Below are 21,382 nucleotides of genomic sequence, written 5' to 3' on the forward strand. Positions count from 1 at the left end.
TCCTGATGCTGCAGTGCATGTAGTATGGCAGTGCTGGCTACCAAGTCCTCCATCGATCACACTGGGCTGTTGGTAGCCAGCTTATCAAATGCTCTGGATTCAGAACTGCCTGCATAATGAGGCACTGAAGACAGCGAGCACCATGAAATAGCTCTGATACGATGGGCACCAACTTCCAAGAGATGGAGTAATTAAGAAGCAGTATAGAGGGACACAGAATGATCAAGAGGTGTAAGATGAAGTACACTAGTTTGCTGAACAAAAATCAGTCGTAAAAAAAATCTAGAGCCAATATATAGAAAACAAAACAAGTTCATTCTGTGAATATAATTGACATGAAAATACAGAAAGTTCTTATAATTAGCATTTAAAAAACTATACTACCAACAAATTCTAGAGGAATTTTATTCACAAATAAAAACAATGAATTTTTTGGTCATATAGTGACCAAATACATCTACGTCATGGTTTAAAGGTGACAAGCAAAATCTCAATTCGTTGAGAAATTTAGAAAAGTGAAAAAACAAACAAACAAACAAACAAACAAAAAACTGCTCAAAGATTTCAAAGCTGCATTTTCCTAAATTATACCCAGAAACAACTTTCCTCTTAGTGAAACAATCAATTGACCGGTAATAAAACTAAGTTATTAGCTTCAGCTAAGTTTAGCACTTTAAGAGCTTTCTAGTCTTATGTAAAAGATTTGCAAGATGTGGTGTAAGTCTTTATAATCCCAGCACTCAGGAGGCAGAGGCAGGTCAATTTCTGTGAGTTCAAGGCCAGCCAGGTTTACAGAGTGAGTTGTAGCACAGCCACAGCTGCACAGAGACTCTACCTTGAAAAAGGAAAAGAGAAGGAGGAAAAAGGGAAAGAGGAGGAAAAAAAAAGAAATAAAAATAAACCTACTGATTACAAACAAGTGCCACAGTCATAGATCTTAGCTCAAAGTGCTACTCTCTGAAAACTCCAGTTCTCTACCACATACTTGACTACACAGTACCTACTCAGCACTAAGCCTGCAACCCACGGCTTCCAATCCACTACCTTTCCTCCTACAGCACAGACATGGGTTGGATTAGCTCTCCAGAGTGTAGAAGTTAAAAAACTTGCCCAAAGCCATAGAAATAAAGACTGCAAAGGTGACAGTCAATCCCAGTTACTCTCTTTAGCAGTGACTCAAAGCTCTCAGCCTCTGGCCATCCCACCAGCATTTTCCTTAGGACATACCAGAACAAAGGCTCTTGCCCAGAATACATTCTGAGACCTAGATACTACTTTTATCAGAATTAAAGGACTATAGGAATATACATTAAGTACAGGTGCAACCTTTTGATATGTACTGTCTTTTTGGTGAATGTTAACTGATACAGCTACTCTTATTAATTTGTCTTAATTCTTCTCTAAAGCTTAAAAGAGAAGGTTCCTGGGGTGTTTTGATTTTGAAACAGAATCCCTGATTATTCCTTTAGTAAAATCTCAGACTCTCAGCTCAGGACACACAACTCTGGGGTACTCCCACACAATCCCCAAAACTATGGGCTATTCTCCTTTATTCTTGAGCATAGTTATAGATTACAGCTCACTGCTAACCTGCTTTTTCCCTACTTCCTATTTCCTCGGTCCTTTTCAGAATCGCCACACACACACAATATTTCATTTTCACCAATTTAAACAATTAACTGATGGCTGTACAATCCTAAAGAAAATGGGATCCCCAGCATTTTCTGTGAATTTACTGTGTACATTAATCTAACTTTATGCATGTAAATCATCTTCCTTTCTTAGTAAGGGGAAAGGAAAAATGATCATTCTATTAACCAAACAAAATTATTTTAACTTTTTTCATGAAAGTAGGCAAATATTTTTTCCCATCTTGTTAGTACAGAAGTACAGATCTTGTTACCTAGCTCAGGAAGAAAAGAATCTGCCATAAGGAGTTTTTAATCAGCAGTCACCTCTGTCTGTTTCAAACAACAGCACGAACTGGCCTCCAAATCAGCTCACAATGCAGAACCATGGTGGCACAGCACACGGTGGTGGTCAGACTAATTCTCCTTGAGACTAACCCCCCCCCCCCCAACTGTATTGACAGAATGAGCAATGGGCATGCACCGCAGAGCATGGGCACTAGGTTCTCTGGGGTGTCACTTCAGTTCTGAACAGCCTCTTCAGTATTCAGGAGTCTCGGTCACCTACACATTTGAAGCCACAGCTCTGACATCTCAGTTGTCTACTCTGAAGCTCTGTGAAGCCACTCAAGTTCCTGAACTTGGTCCAGTAGGAAACGTTATCATTGAGAAATTTAAGGACTAACACTGTCTCAGAAAGGAAAACTCCAACTGCATCATATGACCCAGCAGCAACTCCTCGGGCACCTACTCCAAAGAAAAAGAATGCAGCACTTCCAAGTACCTTGGAGAATGATTCAGACTCCAGGCATACCTACCTATGAACATACACATGGACACATGGGCACAGACAAATTCCCACCCCCCTCTCTTCAACATGATAAAGGTAAACCTGAAGATTATGCTAAGTGAAATAAGCAAATATACTACGTAATCTCAATTAAATGTGAAATTAAAAAAAAAGAAAACAAAACCACTGGCTCTGCCAGGTGCTGAAGTGCTTCCCTGGCATATGTAAGACCCCCAGCACAACCCACAATCCTGTCAAAACAAAACAAAACCCCAAATCCCTTAGAACTGACTAGTTATCACTAGGAACAGAGAAGAGCAGGAATGGATTAAAGGGTACAAAGTTGGGTATGGATGGGGAGATGGCTCAGTGGGTAAAGGCCCTAGCCCTCAAAACTAAAAACCTGAGTTCAAGTCTCAGAACCCACCTAGTAGAAAGACCTCTGACCTCCACATACGTCATACAGGTGCTAAATAAATAAAAAAAGGATCCAAAGTTGCAGGTACTCAAGCTGAGTAAGTCTTAAGACCTACTACACATGTTGTGCCAAGGAGGCAGTAGTTAATACCACTGGACTGGCCACCAAAACAGAAAGGAGGATGGATTCAAGTTTTGTTGCTACCAAAAACCAGAACGTAACAAGCCAAGATAAAGCGTATGGAGCGATGGATATGGCAGGTCCCTCAGCAGCAGTGCTCAGTTCACTTCACTGTGCTGAGTCAGAACAACGAAACACAGGCCAAACCTGACCCGCCAATGCTCTCATTTGTGATTTCTACCTATAGAAACCTCACACCACATGCATCACAGACACATACCCAGCATAAACATAAAATACATGCTTACAGATAAAATAATTGTGACCCGTTATTAAGGGAGCTGCCAGTAAATCAAGGATGAAGTGAACTAAAAGAGCACATTGCACCTTAAGTGACGTTCCTACCGTAAGTTTAATATTCTCAGACTTGTGAAAGACCTGAAAACAAGAAGACAGTTTAAGCAAGGAAGTCAAAGGATGGCTTTCATTTGGAAAAGTTATTAAACAACAGGTACTCAAAGATCACACTGGAGACGAAATATTTTGTGGGTCAATCAACAATCTAAGAGAGGATATAATCAAGTGTCCAAAATTACACATGTAATAAAGGGTAGAGACCAAGGACAAGTAGAGCGAGGATAAGGATAAAAGCCACCATGAAAACAGCCTTGCTCAATAACCCAGACCAAAACGCAAACATAAAAGAACATGAAAACCAAATACTCTAAGAAGTGTAAAAATGTGGGTTGGGGGACTTGGGTCGGTTGGAGCATAAGAGGTCAGATTATACGGACCCTGGAAGAGCAGAGATGTTTGGCTTTAAAAAAAGAGAACACAAAGCAAAAAGCAACCAACTAGGGGCAATTTATATACTCTTACACAGGCTGCTAGAGTGACGGCAGATGCAGCTTCAGAAGCTGACCTGACCGTGCATATTCTGCATTACTGTGGCTCATTTTCAATGCCTCTTCTGACCTCAGGGTCTCACAGTGTAGCTCTGGCTGGCCTCAAACTCACTATTTAGACCAGGTTGGCCTTATCTCAGAGATCCTCCTGCCTGTCTCTGGGATTAAACTTGTACATGGTTCTTGGGGTTAAATTCAGATCTGACTTACCTCCTCAAACAGGGATTAGAATTTCTCCAATAAATACCAGGTGGGGTAGGACAGGCCACTCATGGGAACCATGACGCAAAACAGGTAAGACTCTCTTTCCCAAAAGGTCTGTAACCTGGACTCACAGCTAAATTTATATATGCATGTTTCTTGGCATCTGCTAAATAGTACCTATAAACTGTAACACTGGTATAGGCAAATGGAGAGAGACTAAGAATTTCTCTAAGAATTCCTGGTCAAATTATAAATAAATCTATTTCCACTCTCAAATTCCTGTCTCAGTTTTTCCTTATGTTCATGTAAAAACTTTCTTCTAGTGAAATGTAAGCTTTAACCATTCTTATTTACTCTTATATGAGAGCACCTAATAGATACTACCCTAACTAGCATGAATCTCGTAACCATAGGTTATACTGTGAGTGCACATACTAATGAAATGCAGAGAGCATATTTCTGACACAGCTAAAACCCCAATGCGGTATGCTGGAGCCAAGTTCAGCCACTGAACTGTACAACTGTCATTATTAGGTAGTCGAGGGCAGGAAGCTGGAGGACCCCTGACTCAGGATTTGAGAGGGGCTAAGTCTTCATCCCAGGGCACATTAGTAACCTGGCTCAATGACCAAACGGTTAGAAATGTATTCTTTAAGCGTAATACAGGAACAGGGGTCACTACTATGCCTATAAAGGACAAGAAGAAATGAAGCAGGCAGAAATTTCACCCATCCCACACCTGTGAATAAGAGATTAGAATGGAAGACCAAAAGAAAGGCATGTGCTCAAGACTCACAGCAGACAGCATTAGAAAATGGGGCCTACCCAGAAGACAGCCTCAGGGCAGTACCTTCTCTATGTAGTAATATACACCATAAAAAACTCAATGGAATACACCAATGTGACTTCACCTGAAGCAGTCTGTTCCTACCCCAGTCTCTTCGACACATTTCTCTCCCATCCTGAAGGTGAATAAAAGTACACATAAACAACTTGATTTTAATGAAAAAAGAAGAAATAGCTTTAAACGACGTACCTTTGATTTTTTGTTCAGTGGCCTAAAATGAAAACAAACAAACAAAAAACAATGTAAATATGAAACTGAAAGAAATGAATTGTTATGATAAAATGTTCATATATTACTATCATATAAGATATACATTTTTATTAAAGAAAGTATCATTTAGATGAACTGTACAGGAAAAGACATGCAAAGCATTCTTTTCCCACAGATGTGCCCCATTGTTCTTGATAGTATTTTTACTAACAAAAATTTCTGGAATGATTCTTTAGACATAAAGTATAGAAAACATTTTATGGTGGCTTATAATTTTTCAAATGGGAGCTGTTCTTTTCCCTTATTTTTAAATAATTTTATAATTGTTACCTTTGTATAAATAGGTTTTTAACAAATTTTGTATATCTAAATGGCTTCAAATGATCAAAAAGAATTACATTTTCTGTAAGAAAAGTTATAAATAATCACTTTGGCCAAATTTGTAATAAATTTAACTTCTGAAGATCAAGTCGATATTTTCGCTAATATAGTCAACTTTTCAGTATTTGTTAAGTAAGAAACCTTTTTAAACTAACTTGCCACTTCTGACATCTCATGAAAATGACTGAGCTGATATAAACCTGCTTCCCAGGGCCTGGGAGTTTATTAGCTCTCTCACACCACAACTGAGGGGAAAGCTGGAGGACAGTGGGCTGACTTAGACCAGCAGCTCAAAGAACAAGGGCCTCTACAAGAACTATAAAGCCAGTGAGAGAGGACCCCAAGTAAAATCCCTTTCTCATCAGAGTCACTGCACGGAGACCTGAAAGTGAAATATTCAAAAACATTCAGGCTGACCAGAAATGGCTGAATATTAGTAACCGAAAAAGAATTATTTCTAAATTAAGACACAGCTTTACTTAATTGCCTAAGGGCATGGTGATTCATTTGCTTAGTCAAATAAAATTATTAAGCTATGAAAAACTCCATTTTAAGTTATATCATTATAAATACATATAATAAAAACTACAATTATTCTACTTTTGAAGCCACACCAAATGCTCATCTTTCACTATAGTGCTTTGTCCAGTTTTAGAGCACTAGAGATAGAAAAATAATGGAGCCCATCTTGTATTTTATGGATCAAAATTAAAAGAAAAACAGTGATGGAAGGGTAATGCTAAATGGATTGTCACCTAGCTTCACAATAGTTATTTATTTTAGGAAGAAGTAATTCTGTTTTGTTTTTTTCGAGACAGGGTGTCTTTGTGTAGCCCTGGCTGTCCTAAAACTAGCTCTTTAGACCAGGCTGACCTCGAACTTACAGAGATCCACCTGTCTCTGCCTCCTGAGTGCTGGGATTAAAAGTGTGTGCTGCCACCACCCAGCTATAATTTTGAAAATCAGATTTATAGAAAAAAAATATTTTTTAGAGAGAACTTAGAACTCTGTGAAGAGCTGTTTGTTATATAGGTAATCTAAAAGAGCCAAAGAATCAGCATAAGAATTACTTTGTAAGCCCAAAGCCTTTCTTAAAAACTATAGATCACTTTCAAAGGAGATGAAATGCAAGACAGAGAAATTATGACATTATTAAGACCAAAGCCATACAGTGATATTTTTCCAGGTTTTAAGATTGTGTTTCTGTGGGAAAGCAGTTTTTATGTTGTTCTAGAACAGTGGTTCTCAACCTTCCTAATGCCGCAACCCTTTAATTTAGTCCCTCATGTTATAACCCCAAACCATAAAATTATTTTCGTTGCTACTTCACAATTGTAATTTTGCTACTGTTATAACTCATAATGTAAAGATCTGTGTTTTCCGATGGCCTTAGGAAACCCTGTGAAAGGGTCACTGGATCTCAGACCCACAGGTTGAGACCAACTTTTCTAGAACAATGGCCAGCCTCATCCAGTATTCTGTCACCAACAGAGGCCCTAGGTAGGTAATACAAGGTATTAACCCTGAGAACACTGAACTAACAGGGTGAAGGAATGAAGATAACAGAAATCAAGAGCACATTACAATTGATGAGGACAACATGGAAGTGGCAGAATTCTGCTTCTTAAAGCATGTTTCTGTAGGCTAGTCCAAGAACCCAGTATAATTATTATAATGAGAATTTCCAAGTGGGCCCAGTATTTTAATAGTGATTACCTCTATTGCCCCAAACTGTGGCCATTAGTCACACATATGATTACTGATCATTGAAATGAAAAGTAGTTAAAATGGAGATCTGCAAAATATATAGCAGATTTCTAATACTGAGTGTTTTTCAAAGGATAAGAACTACTCATTAACAATATTTTGTATGGATTGTGTATTAAAACAGCAATATTTGGGCTCTACTGAATTACATAAATATTAAAATTGTCCTTAATGTTTTCTTTTATTGTTTTTGAGACAAGATCTCTCTCACTATGTAGCCCTGGCTGACATGGTACTAACTATGTAAATCAGGCTGGCCTTGAACTACTAACAATATATTTGCCTCTGCCTACCATGTGCTGGGATTAAAACTTTCTTACTTTTAAAATGATCTTGCCTTTTCAGCTCTATGGGTCTCTTTCCTAATCCTTCAAGTAAGAAAAACTACCCTACTCACATTTTAGAGCTACTGTGATAAAGTAATAAAGTAATAAAACTTGACAAATTGGGTATGAGTAAAATACACACTGTTAGAAGTAAGGTGTGACATATAGTCACTTCTACCCGAAGACAGGGATTCTAGCAAATCAAACATGGAAACAAACAGTTGGTATGTTAAATATTGTAATATTTAACAATCTTTAGTTGATTCTACAAAGGAGACATTAGATAGTAGCAGTAGAGACAATGGGTGCTTCATTCCCAACAGCTCTCCAGTACCTGTCCTCGCTCTGTGTCTACGCAAACTGTAAGAGCTCAGGTTCTGAATCCCAGCTTTATTGCTGACAATGTTATGACCCTGATCAAATGAGTTAACTTTTCTAAATGAGCTCACTTCCTTCCTCGTCTGAAAAATGGGGATAAATACACTCCTGTCAGCACCGCCATGAAGCTCAGAACTCCAGGCTGCAACAGAGGAAGGCGCAGGAGAGTGGGGACCAGTCAATAGGTGTATGTTCCTGCAGCTTTCCACAGCCCTGGCTACCTGAGCTTAGATCTAAGTCTCACACTTCAAAATGAGCTGACTGGCTGACACTTATCCCCAGTTCTTTTTCCTTTCTGATCCTCTCCAACACCTTCCCAATATTATAAACTAACAGTGTGGTGGTCTGAGTAAGAACGGCTCCCACAGGCTCTAATGTTCGAATACTTGGTTCCCGATTGGTTGACTGGGAAGGATTAGGAGGTGTGGCCTTGTTGGAGAAAGTATATCACTGGGGGTGAGTTTTGAGGTTTCAAAAGCCCACACCATTCCCAATTAGCTTTCTCTGCCAACTGCTGTGGATCAAAATGTAAGCTCTCAGCTATTGTTCCAATGCCATGCCTGTCTACATGCTCCTACGTTCTGCACCATGATGGTCACCTGGAACTGTGTACCCCAATAAACTCTTCCTTAAGCCGCCTTAGTCATGGTGATGTTACATAGAAAAGGAACTAAGACAGAAGGAATCAAAAGTAATCTAGTTGAACTCACTCTTTAAAAACGAGATAACTTACTCAAAAGTCTTTCCTATGAGTTAGCAAATAATACCTAGTCTAGAATGTTAGTCTGGTGAATAAAGAACTTTTAAACTGAGGAGAAAGGAAGGTATGCGAAAGGACAGAGCTGTAAAAGAGGGCATTTCACTGCCCTCCGTGAGTGCCTCCTCCAACTGGTCATGCTATCACCAAGGTTACAGAGAAATGCACCGATGAGACTGTGAGCATGATCTCCTAAAGGGAGGAAAGAAGTCAGATGTCTCTACAGCCTAAGTCTCTTTTAGGCTTTAGTGACTTACACCATAAAACCTGTACAAATCCCTTCAATTCAAACAGTAACAGCAACAACTAAAATAACACGAATGTCAGGAAATTCCAGTCTGCATTACTCGTCTCCCCAACCCTTCACTGTTAACACACTTTCTAGGAACTACAATTACATGTGTAAGTAAAGGGTATTCTGAATTGCCCCTCTATAATTAACCTATTTCTCAATCTCCCTTTTCTCACTGCAGTTCCCTTAAGATCCCTTTTGAAATTTCTCTTCTAAAAAATGGAACCTGGGGAGAAATTCATGCTAACCCTGTGCTGCTGCTGTTGCTCTTGCCCCTCTTTAAGGCTGAAGCTGTATGTCTGGCGACACCAAACTTCTAGGTCTAAGAACCAGAAGATTCTTCACCACATACAAAGCACTGCACATACATGGCCAGCTTATTAGGATAAGGTTTTTAGAACAGAACAATGCTACAAATGAAGTCCCTAACTCACTGAGCCCCATGTTCACTTACTACGGTGGGAACTACCATTTAAAAGTATACAGAATTTCTTTAGAGACTAAAGATCTGAATATATACCTAACAAAACAAGAAAAACTGTTAAGTTAAAATACTAGAATAAGTTTTGATGATGTCTAATAAGCTATCAAGAGAGAGGGGAATGGAAATCTATCTGGTTCAGTGTAGAGCTTGCTTTGATATCTAGCAGTTAAATTATTACTTGTTTTTTTATTTGAAGCAGAAAATAGATCACGGAACAAACTTAAATTTCAAAAGCACACATGCTGTTAGGGAGTTAAATATACATGTTTTCAGTGTTCATAGCATGAGGACCTATACTTTATATGCCAGTGTAAAATTTTCCTTATATATGATTTCTCAATTTAAAAGCTCACTTGAATATGGGGAAAAATAAAAGCAGAAACAGAAGATAACATTCTGCATGGAGAGCACAGTACTGTGATTTATAGTTTGGACACTCAATGGAAGCATGAGGTTTCAACTTCACTTCTGCACCTTTGCCATCAGGGAACCAAGGTTAACTACTGAAGTCACCTTATACTGAACACAAAACAGATTAGCACAGATAACAGCTGGTCGTCTTCAGAAGTGAATGTGCATGGTTCACATACACAAAAGTGAATTATGATGAATTTATGTTCAAACACTCATTACTGGTCCTGCCCACCTAACTCATGTTTGTCTCCTACCACCTACTGGGATATACTTGCTGGCTCCTACAGAAAACAAAAAAAAGCTCCACAAAGCTTGTCTTAACAGTTTGTGACTCATGGTCTTTCATCTGGGCCAATCTGGGAGTTTCCTATTTTTAAGGAGCTATTTGGTAGCAGAGTATGGAAATACCAGCTGTCCTTATTTTGCCAACAGGTTGCATTCAAATTCAGTTATAAGCTGGTTTTCTACAGTTTGGAGAAGCTGTATTTACGGTGGCAGTCTACACAATGAAATTTAACAATTAGGGCTTTAAACTTTCCTTTAGACTGCTTAGGATAGACAGAATACATAGCAAGACCCTAGCTATGTGCAAGATCTAGTAAAATCAAGCCATTTTTCTCTCTCAGCATCTGGTCTAGTGCGACATGATGAGAGTGAGGCTGGAACCACTAACTGAGGCAGGGAAGAACTGGAAAAAACTGAAGAGCTGCCACTGCACATTTGATGAGATGCCAAATAACAGGATAAACAGCATTTATGTGCTACATTTAAATTTATGCACACATATGGGAGTCACTTTACTGACTTGGTGATTTACAAAGTTGATTGTGAGGGAAGGTAGAGATGAACTTTCACAACTGAGTCATTATTTCTATATGCTGACTTAAAATAATTCTATTAAGCATCTGCCTTTTGCAGAATTTTCTCAGTCAACAGGGCAAATTCCAAACACATTCTTAAATACTACCTTAGGCTCTTTCCCAGACATGCTGTACTGCACTTACCAGCTGAATCTGGAACTCCTTCGGACCGGCGAGGCCTAAGGCAACAATATTCAGATGCTGGCCAAACCAGATTCTACATTAAACACACTAAGCAGCCTCTTCACCAACTTCCTCCAGTTTACCTCAAGAATTCTTGAATGGGCAAATGGCACCATGGTCCTAGAATACAATAAGCTTTTCCTAGCCTTAGGCTTAGAGAGGACACAACTCTTTCATAGATATCAAATAAAGATGGACCAGACTGCAAAGACCATCCAACATCAAAAAGCCTCTGGTAGGGGCCCAAGGCATCAGCCAACACAAAACTCTACACTAGAGCCCTGTCCAAACACCTGCAATGCATACCTATGTATTCCTCCTTCCAGCTCCCCCTGAGGGCACCAGACTGCACTGACTAATGTCACCTACCATCTCACACACATTCAGTCCTCCAAAAACTTTGTACTCTCCCTGCCCCACTTATCTGCTGATGGTGCCCACATTTTAGCACACCCAGAACTGATTTATCACTTCTCCTTTTTCTGTACTAAGCTGATTAACTGTTCCCAAGTACACTTAAATCACTCAACAGAATCTAAAAGTCTAGGATGTTCTATCTCACAGCCACCAAGCAAATTCTCTGGATTATGTCAACAGTCCCTTAAGCAGTACTTCGATCCCTTCCAATCCAATCCAACATTTTCATAAGGGAAAAAAACAAACTTTCAAGTCACTTCTACTAAAATATCTTCGATAATTTCCCCAACACTCAAACCCTCCGAGAATTTACTTCTCACTAACTGCCTCGAAACCATCTCCTGATATGCCTATTCCACCCTCAAAAGCTTTCACATTTTAAGACATACAGAATACAAATTCCTGGTTCTGAGCTTACTAAATCACCTGACTTATTTCTATTCTAAGAATATGTTCTACTACTCTGCTCCATCTTGGGCTAAGGTATCTTCCTCCCTGTGTCAACAGTTTCCCATAAAGACATGTTTCATGTATGTATGCCTTGTGTGTCCTATGTCTTACCTAACTGGGTACACATTTTAAAAGCACAGTAGTACTTCTTTGTTAAATACAACAGTAATTTATTGGGTCTTTTAGAATACTAGGTCCTTGAAAATTTGATAGAGAAGACTGAATGTCAGATTTGCTAACCGTCAGTAGCCTTATCATATTTTGCTTTGGCTCCAGCTTCTTATCCTATATTGTGCCTAGAGTTCTTTTCCAGTGAATACCTTAGTGATTGTTTTAAAGTGTCTAAATTTAAACTGAAAATTTAGAAAGTCAGCACAGGTATCAAATTAAAAGGAACTTTTATTCTTTATCATGTCAAAACTTGCTTAAATATGGCTTGCTTAAATATAGTTTACTTCATTTTCTATTGCACCTTCTATTATTTCATTTAATTCAACATTTGTTTAACAAAATATAAAGAAACTGAGGCCCAAGGAGACTAAATAGGATTGATGGCTATATCATTCTAAGGTTATATGAGCAAGTAAGACTTCAAAACCCTCTCTGTCTTCACAGCCTTTTTAAGCGTCTTTGTTTCCCCACTTATAAAAATTATAATGAAATACACAGGAATCACTAAGTGAAAGAGAAATCCTATGAGATGTACTTACCTTCGAAAACCTCAGTATTGGCAAGATTATGTAGCACTGAATTATACATTCAGCAAACTACTGTATATGCACATTCAAGGACATTAACTATTGGATTTTCAATGAGGTTAATATACTTATCAATGCTTAACAAAGTCATGAGTAATTCCTTTTGTTCAAACTGCTTAACAAAGTGTATCGTATATACCTTCTTTTGAGCAGCTTCCTTCTTTTTCTTGTCGTCTTTTTTCTTTTTCTTTTCTTCCATCAACTGTTCTTCTTCTTGCACTAAATCCCTGAACCACACAGTTGCAATTAACTTTCCCAAAGTGGATTTAGACATAAAAACAATGCTGCACACAGGTTCACTTTCACTTTTAAGAAATAGAGCAAATTTTTCTTTATTCAACAGTCTGCAACCTAAGCCACACAGCTACCATGTAGTGCAATTTACTTTTAATTGACATCGATTTCCTTCCCAAGCATGAGAGCTTTCACCTTAATGTTAAAATCAAGGAAGGCAATGAAAAGTTGAAGTTTTACACTTTAAGATTCTTCCAATTCTAGAATGGGTAAGTTGTAACCTCATTATGGGTCCCATTATCAATCGCACCTGAGGGGGATAGACTGCGATGGTACTTCTGGGGGGGGGGGGGGGGCGCCCGCATGTGTGTGCGCATTTTGTGATGCTGGATCAAACCCAGAGTCCTGCACAGGTCAGGTTAGCGCTCCATCAATGAACTACATACCCAACCATAGATATTTTTTTGGCTACAAATTAGCCATAAATAGGTAACATGTAATTCAAAATTACAATAATCTCAAATTATTCTTTCTTTGGAAACAATAATGTACGCACTATAAGTTTATTTAAAATTTTAGAATCTAAAATTTTCGAAGTTGCTAACAGAAAGGGCTCCCTTGTTCAGTGTATCACAACTAGGCAAACTATTTCCTCTTTCTCCCTCCACCTCAATGAAAGCAACAACTACGCAAAACTAATTAGTGAACTACAACAAAAGGAGTCATATCTAATAATAAACGTGAGTCTTAGGCAGATGCACCAGACACCCCTCTAGTAGAGCTCTAACAACATTTAAGACAAGAACAAGGAGAGCAGAAGTAAGAGAGGGAGGGAATTACATAAGGAATAAAAAGCCAGATCCACTCTAGCCACAACTACCCCAACTCTAATCCCTGAGCCCTTCCTGCCTACATGGTTACATGAAGCATCTGCTCGAAAAACCAACTTAAAACCAAAAGAATGCTCTCCAAGGAACCAAAACTTCCAAAGGAGGCTTACAGGTTTCTTCCCTGAGTACACAGCTCTCCTTACTGGAGGCGACTGGTTCTCCACTCATCACTCATGTGGGGCCTGTCCATTCACATGGTGCTCCATTCACAAGGAGCCTGAGAAAAGCAATCTAAGAAAATATAAAGGAACTATCTAGTTTCACAAAGTAGTCAGCCTAGAGTGTAAGTTTCATGATACCAGTTCTGCGTACTGAAGAAAGCCATCATACACAGTAACACTACCAAAGACAGCCACAGAATTAGGCAAGTATGTAGGAAACTGGAAGAGGCTATAATCACTGCAAAGAGCTTAAATCTGGCTTTTTTTCTGATGGAAGAAATTGAGGGACATATGTAGAATAAGAAAATAGAAATGAGTAGCATTTTGAACAATTGAAATAAGAGATTCATGTCAAATGCATGAAGATTATACATCTTTATATTTTGTATAAGACCATCCCAATGTCAAAGGCCAAGGTGACCACAATATACAAGCGTGGCAGAGTAAATGACATATACACAAAGGAAATAAACCCATGTCCCTCTGTTGAGGTAGGAAAAACTCAAAAGCAAACGCTCTAATTCCTTGGTTTTCTTCCGCCTCGGTGTCACCATGACAGAACTGAGATATAGCCAGGTGTGCTAAACACCAGCATGCACAGACAAGAGGATCCCAAGTCTGAGGTTAGACTATGCTACACAGTAAGGTCCTCTATCAGAAAAACAACAACAACAAGACAAGTGTGCTTCCCAATATTTCCCATGACTGAGAAAAGGAGTGGCACCCAAAACACTGTGTTAAGATACTGTCCTATTATTAGCATTTGTTCTTCATGGTCTCCTGTCAAATAGAGGCTCTTCCTTTTCTGATTTTTCTCTTTTCTCACGCTTTATTTTAGTGCTTGTTTTTTTTAAGTTAGCAAGTATCTTCTCCTTCGTACTTAACACACATGCTACAGATCTCCTCAAAATCTAACAGGGGCTGACATTCAAAGGATAAGGGAAAACCATAGGGCAATCACTGGAAGGCCCATTAATAAAGAAATGGCTGCTGCATGCTCAGCATAATGAAAGGCGCTGATCTTCATACTCACTGAAAGAAATGTCCCTAACACAGTAAAGGAAAGAACAAAACTTGTAGATTCACAAACAGTACAATTCCTAGGCTGTCCTGGAACTCACTCACCAAGTGGCCTCAAAAAGAGATCTACTTGCCTCCGCCTCCCAAGTGCTGGGATTAAAGGCATGCACCACTACCGCCCAGCAAAAATAGATAGGCAGATAAGGAAATACAGACAGACAGATACAAATTAACATTTATTTAAGTTGCGTGTCAGTGTTATGTCTGTATTACTTTAGACGTAGAAGATGACACAGAAAAATAACCTCTTGAACCTGAAATGAAAACATCAGTGAAACCTTAAGCTAGAGAGTATTTAAAGACACATTATTTTTTTAAAGCACATTAAACATGTACCAGTATGGCAGCCAACAGCTGTTTTCCTAGCACTTAGAAGGTGAAAGCAGGAGGATCAGGAGTGCAAAGCCATCCTCATCTACAACACAAGTCTGAGGCTAGCCTGAGCTATATAATAAGAACCTATCTTAGAGAGAATATTAAATGTATTTCTAATTGAGGTGTTATGATAAGAATGCATTAATTTAGTACAAAAATAATTTCAACGCTAGTTCTATTTTCACTCTTCCATACATACCTATCACTGCACCCCACAGAAAAAAGAAAACTGACAAAAACAAAATTGACAAAATGTTGGCTGACTTTTGAAAATGTACAATGGGTACATGCAGACCCTTTCTGTTGTTTTTATTTATTCTTGACTCTTTCCAAGTCTCCACACCAGCAGCTAAAGGTGCAGGATGGGCAGAAGTTTAGAAGTGGGTATGAATGAGAACCAAGAATGCTAGAAGGCCTAGGGCTTCCAGCCAGCCAGCAATACACACTCTAGAACTGGGAGGCTCCTCCTACTCCTACAGTTCTTCCAACATCCCTTTCCAAGGGAATTACTGTGCCCTGCTATTAGGAGTGTAGGCTAAAGGCTAAGACTTGTAAGTATCTATGCATGATAAATGTGTACATGTCTCTCTCAGGTGATTCATTACTTCTAAGCCTCTGAAAAGGAGATGATACATAGGTAGATACTACAAAATAGTAGCAGCAGGACAATCCACAGGAAAACATTAAACCATAGGCTAGGCATGCCCCACAGTTGAATGTGATTGTGAGTGAGCGTGCATGGTGTACTGAAAGGTTAACAAAATCAGCACAGCAGCTGTTAACTACCAACTAATCCCTGGCCTGCATCAGAAAGTTGGATTTCAATACCTTTTATTTCCTAAGAATAGAAACCCAGTACCTTAACTGCACAAGCACCACAACTCAACTTACTTACCATCCTAGTTTCTCTTTGGAGTGTGCAATAGGACCAGACTCCAAAAGAAACCTTAGACAATATTTTTTTTTAATTTTAAATTCAGATTTATTTTATGTATATGGGCATTATGCTTGCATTTCTGTGAACCACGTGTGTACCCAGTGCCCAAGGAGTCAGAAGAGGGCTTCAGATCCTCTGGAACTTGAGTTATGTGTGGTTGTGAGCCACCAAGTAGGTGCTAGGAAACAAACCACAACAGCCATCAAGTGCTTTTAACTGTTAAGCCTTCACTCCAGCCCAAGGACAACCAATTTCTAACAAGAGCTGCTTCTGGCAAATATCTGAAGCATGTTTCCCTTGATACTGTGAAAATTCAGCATATGTTCTGTAGCAGCATAGAGTGTACCTGCAAGCTGACAACTAGTTTCCTCAGCAATTCACCCTACACATCTTTTTTTCTTTGTTGATTTTTTTTTTCAATTTCTTTTCATTATGAGGGACATGGAATTAGACATATTTCCTCACAGGTAGAAAGACAAGGAGAGGGGACGTCCATGACTACTTAATGAAGATAGTGAACTTCCAAGATGGTGGCTGCTTCTTTACTCTCCTGACCTGAGACAAAAGCCTGGCAGTTTTTTCAAAAAGGCCTTGTGGGCTTTTTCTCCCTCTCACTGAAGGACTGCCTCAGCAAGTTCTAGGCTGATCAGGACATTTTTACATGACAATTGGGAGCTAATCAGCCATCTTAACTGCACAAGCACCACAATTCATCCTAGTTTCTCCATGGAGTATGCTACAGGACCAGACTCCAAAAGAAACCTTGGACAATAAATTTCTTTTTTAAAAAATTTAAATTTACACCAACCCTAAATTAGAGTATGAAGACCCTTCAAAAACTTTAAAAAATCCCCACCCCTCAAGGAGAGGCTGGTCTTCAGCTTCCAAAGCCCCTACTTCCCTTTATAGTCTTTTTGTGTATTTGCTGTGTGTGTGTGTGTGTGTGTGTGTGTGTGTGTGTCTGTCTGTCTGTCTGAGTGTTTCTTCACTTCTAATAAAAGCCTTTATGGGCTGAGTCTGTCTACTGTATTTGAGAATTTCCCCTGGTTTACTTGTCACGTTACTTGAGATTTTTTTTTCCGGCCTTTTAATTATTTAACTGGCAAAGAAAATGAACCCTATCACGACCCATGAACAGTAACAAATGCACAAAATCACAAACATTCCACACAACTACATGCTGAGTCCTGTAGGTCTTCCTAGTGACCTATAAAACCTGAAAAGGCTTATGGGGGGATACAAAGTGAATAAAGTATAATTAATAAAAAAAATCAATCAAAAAAAACAAACAAAAAAAAAACCTGAAAAGGCAAGTTTTCTATAGACCAAAAATGAGAAAAAAAGAAAAGGAGCTCTTCCTGTCAAGAGATCCCAGAATGACATGGACCCCAGGGAGCATAAAGACTGGCTAACCTGAAAGATGAACAGGACTGATACAAGATGGAAGTGTAGAAAATAAAAGTGATGGGTAAAAACAGGAAGCACACTGATTGTACAGTGAGATGAAAGCCAAGTGAATGTGTAATGTTCAAACCATAATGCAAAGAAAAAGCAAAGAGGAACTGAAAGACAGTCCACACAGTGGGACAGCTGATAACATGAAGATGCTGATAGCAATTATACTTTAAAGCTTTCAACGGTGGCTTAGCTGTCAGACAAAATGAGTCAAGGACAGATGGTTTCTAGCTGCTTTAGGAAGGAAACCGGAGACAACTTTTCTGTGTCAGTCGGCAGGTCACCCTCACACACAAATCACCTGCATGCTCAAGCTCGTTATAAAATCCCCATCACATCTGCCAGAAGAGCATCCTCTGCCCTCTTTATCCTGACACATCCCACCCACCGCACTTTCTCTTCTGTTTTCCGCAGTCTGGATTTGTGTTAATCAATAGGCTGGTCAGTACTACACAGTAAGTCACTGATAACCTAACTAGTACCACCAGACAATGGACCAGAACCCCATTAGGGCAAAAACTGGTAAGGGAGTGAGTTTTCCGATAATTCGTGCGTAACATGAACACAGCAGAGGAAAACAAACTTTGTGAAACAAAAAAAAAAAAACTAATATGGAAAAAATGAATAAAGGTAGCAGTGAAAATAATTATGAACAAGGGAATTAACAGGTTATTTTCAATCACAACAGTGAAGACCTGTAAGTACAGAAGTACTTTACTTTAATGGTCAAATGATACAAAAGGAAAAGGGACTATACTACTTGCTGGTGAAGGGGACCAGCAAGAAGGAAGAACAGAGAATGAGGAAGCCAATGAGGGAGAAGGATGAAGAGTAATAGAGTAGACTGACATTTATGTCCGAAAATGCCATAACCAAACCAACTATTTCGTATGCAAACTTCAAAATATTAACTTTAAAAAAGTCAACATGGTAGTACGCGCCTGTAACCCCAGCAGCTGGGGCATAAGCAGACCAGGAGCTCGAGGTCAGCTGCAGCTACATAAAAAGAGTTTAAGACAGCAGCTTCAGGTACACAAATCTACATAAGGTAAGAAAAGGAGGAGCTAACGGGAAAACTGCCAGCGATGACGCTCCAGGTGATACACAGTCCAGGATCTCACAGGAAGCTCCATTATTCCCAGAATTTGAGCAGTAAGATAAATAGCATTAATAAGAAATTATAGACCTTTGAAAATATAAGAACCCATGATTCCATAGGATATGATGGACAAACAAGTGAATAAGGAATGAAGACAGACCTTCACTGTAAAATATATACTGATAAAAAAAAAGAATACGTACATGTTCTCAAAGTATGACGAAAGCAGACATATGACCCCTACCCCAGCACTTGGTTAATGTCCACAGCAACAAGACAAAGTGACTTCATGAACTCTCCACCCAAAGCAAAGCACCTCAGTCCTATGCTGCTCCTGCTCCAAACACAGCTCTGCCTAATGAGGAGCAAACAGAAACGAAGAAGCAACCTAAAAACAGCCTTCATTCTTTACACAACAGAAAACTGCAAAGACTGTTGACCGGTTCCAGAGTACAGGCAGCTAAACCAAATACAACCTGTGACCTTACATCCACCCTCCAAGCAGAAAAAACTTTTTGCCTTGCTGTGATAAACAGTGCTGAAACAACACATAAAATGTTAATAGGGTCTTTGCATTAGCGATTATGAATGCCAGTGTTGTTTCCCCAACTATGAGAATGCCACTGTAATTACTAAGAAAATGCCTCTGGGGGTTGGAGAGATGGCTCGATGGTTAAGAGCACCATCCGCTCCTCCAAAGGACCCAGGTTCAATTCCCAGCACCCACATGGCAGCTCACAACTGTCTGTAATGCCAATTCCAAGGGATCTGACACCTTCACACTAATGCACATAAAATAAAAAATAAAATTTTTTAAAAAATGCCTCTGATTTTTAAAAACACAAGTGTTTAGGGGTAGAGGGGCATCTTGTGTGCAAGTTGCTCTCAAGTGGTAAAAATATTATACATATAAAAAGGGGAATAAAAATGAAAGTTTAGGTTGAGAAAAGTTAGTTAAAACGGATATTCCACCATCAGGAAAGCAGCACTCTACGGCCTGTCGTGTTGGAAATATTTATCTTGAACCTGCAACCCTGAAATACAGCATTGATATCACTCCCATCACTGTTAATTAAAGACACTCTTGCATGTCTTGTCAGGTACACGGCTATAACAGCTCACTCAGACGGAGAGCTGCCTACCTAAATCCCTAATCCCACCCCCTTTCTGAAGCTTAGCTCAATTACTATTTCCTTCACATTTCTTTCCAACCAATACAAATCTCACCTTTGACCTCCAATTAAACAATATACATGGTCTAATTATTTTAGATGTTAATCTCACTGTTTCAGAAAGAACTAATTACTGGTCCAGGGACAAAACCAGTTCTACTTGAACTGTACTCCCTGGCACAGAGGGCTTTTAATTAGACAACAATCCCTGCTTCCTTCCCTTTACTGAAATGCTGTAACTGTACTCCTTTCACTTATCCCCACCCACACACTGCTCTCCTCAAAGACCAGATCAAAGGAACCCTTCCTAAGCACAGCATGCACTACAGAGTTCTGGGGCCTATCAAGAAGGGCAGAACTTAAACCTCAACTCCAGCAGCAGCTTATGTGGCCTTACCAACACATCCGACATCTCACAAGCCCTCTAGTTAACGAGGTCCAACTGTACACCCTAAATGCTAACTGAGTGCACCTAGTAAGTGTACACTAATCATTAGCTACATAAAACTCACTGTAACACACTGACAGGCTAGAACAGAAAGAAGGCTAAGCAGGAGTAATGGAATTGAATACATAAAAACAACTCTTAAAGCACAATGCAGCATGTGATACCTCCCAAAGTAACTGCCAATACCCCCCAGATTCTAAGTCATACAACACAAACCAAAAACATGTAATACAACACAGATTCACAGTCAATACAGATTACAGCCATTAGAAATACAAACACATAATTGCACACACCTTTAATCCCAGCACTCTGGAGGCAGGAGCAGGCCTGTCTTTGGAGGCCAGCCTGGTCTACAGACAGAATTCCAGGACAGCCAGGACTACACAGAGAAATCCTGTCTTGGAATAAAGGAAGAAAGAAAACAGAAATACAAATACATGAACAAAAAAAGTCCAATGCATTAAGGAATTCATCTCAAGAATGCAAGGTTGGTTTGACATGCAAAGATTAGTGTAATACAATGTTAACAGAATGAAGACAGTGACATGATAGTACCAGTATACATCACAGTACCAGCACAGGAAACACTTTCACCAAGAAAAGCCATCAAACTGGGTGTAGAAGAAAAGTTCATTAAACTGACATAGGGCAGTTTTAGAAAAGCCCAGAGCTTACATCAGAGGTAGTAAGTGATAAACATAACCAATCTTGACATTTGTTTTCAACACTATATAAAACAGACAAACAAAACCAACAGGGGCTAGAAATAGGGCACAGTGGACTCAGGTTTGGTGGCAGCTCACAACCATCTGTAACTCCAGTTCCAGGGGATCTAACACCCTCTTCCAGCATCACAGGCATACATGCTGGCAAAACACCCATGCATGTAAATAATAATAATAATAATAATAATAATAATAATAATAATAATAATAATAA

The 21,382-nt window shown here is 39.2% G+C and overlaps 1 protein-coding gene across 3 annotated transcripts in view; it reads right to left on the bottom strand.

Moving 5' to 3' along the window:
• Positions 1-21,382, bottom strand: part of Tnrc6a (trinucleotide repeat containing adaptor 6A) — a 162,861-nt gene that overhangs the window by 46,418 nt on the left and 95,061 nt on the right. For all 3 annotated transcript variants that reach the window (XM_055627543.1, XM_055627542.1, XM_055627541.1), the window contains exons 3-4: positions 12,729-12,816; positions 5,102-5,123 (exon numbers count right to left, since the gene is read on the bottom strand). In XM_055627543.1, coding sequence (XP_055483518.1) covers positions 5,102-5,123; positions 12,729-12,816 — 110 coding nt within the window. The remainder of the gene's footprint in view (positions 1-5,101; positions 5,124-12,728; positions 12,817-21,382) is intronic.

This window comes from Psammomys obesus, unplaced genomic scaffold, assembly GCF_907164565.1.
Source record: "Psammomys obesus unplaced genomic scaffold, mPsaObe1.curated_primary_1811, whole genome shotgun sequence".
Classification (NCBI taxonomy): Eukaryota; Metazoa; Chordata; class Mammalia; order Rodentia; family Muridae; genus Psammomys; species Psammomys obesus.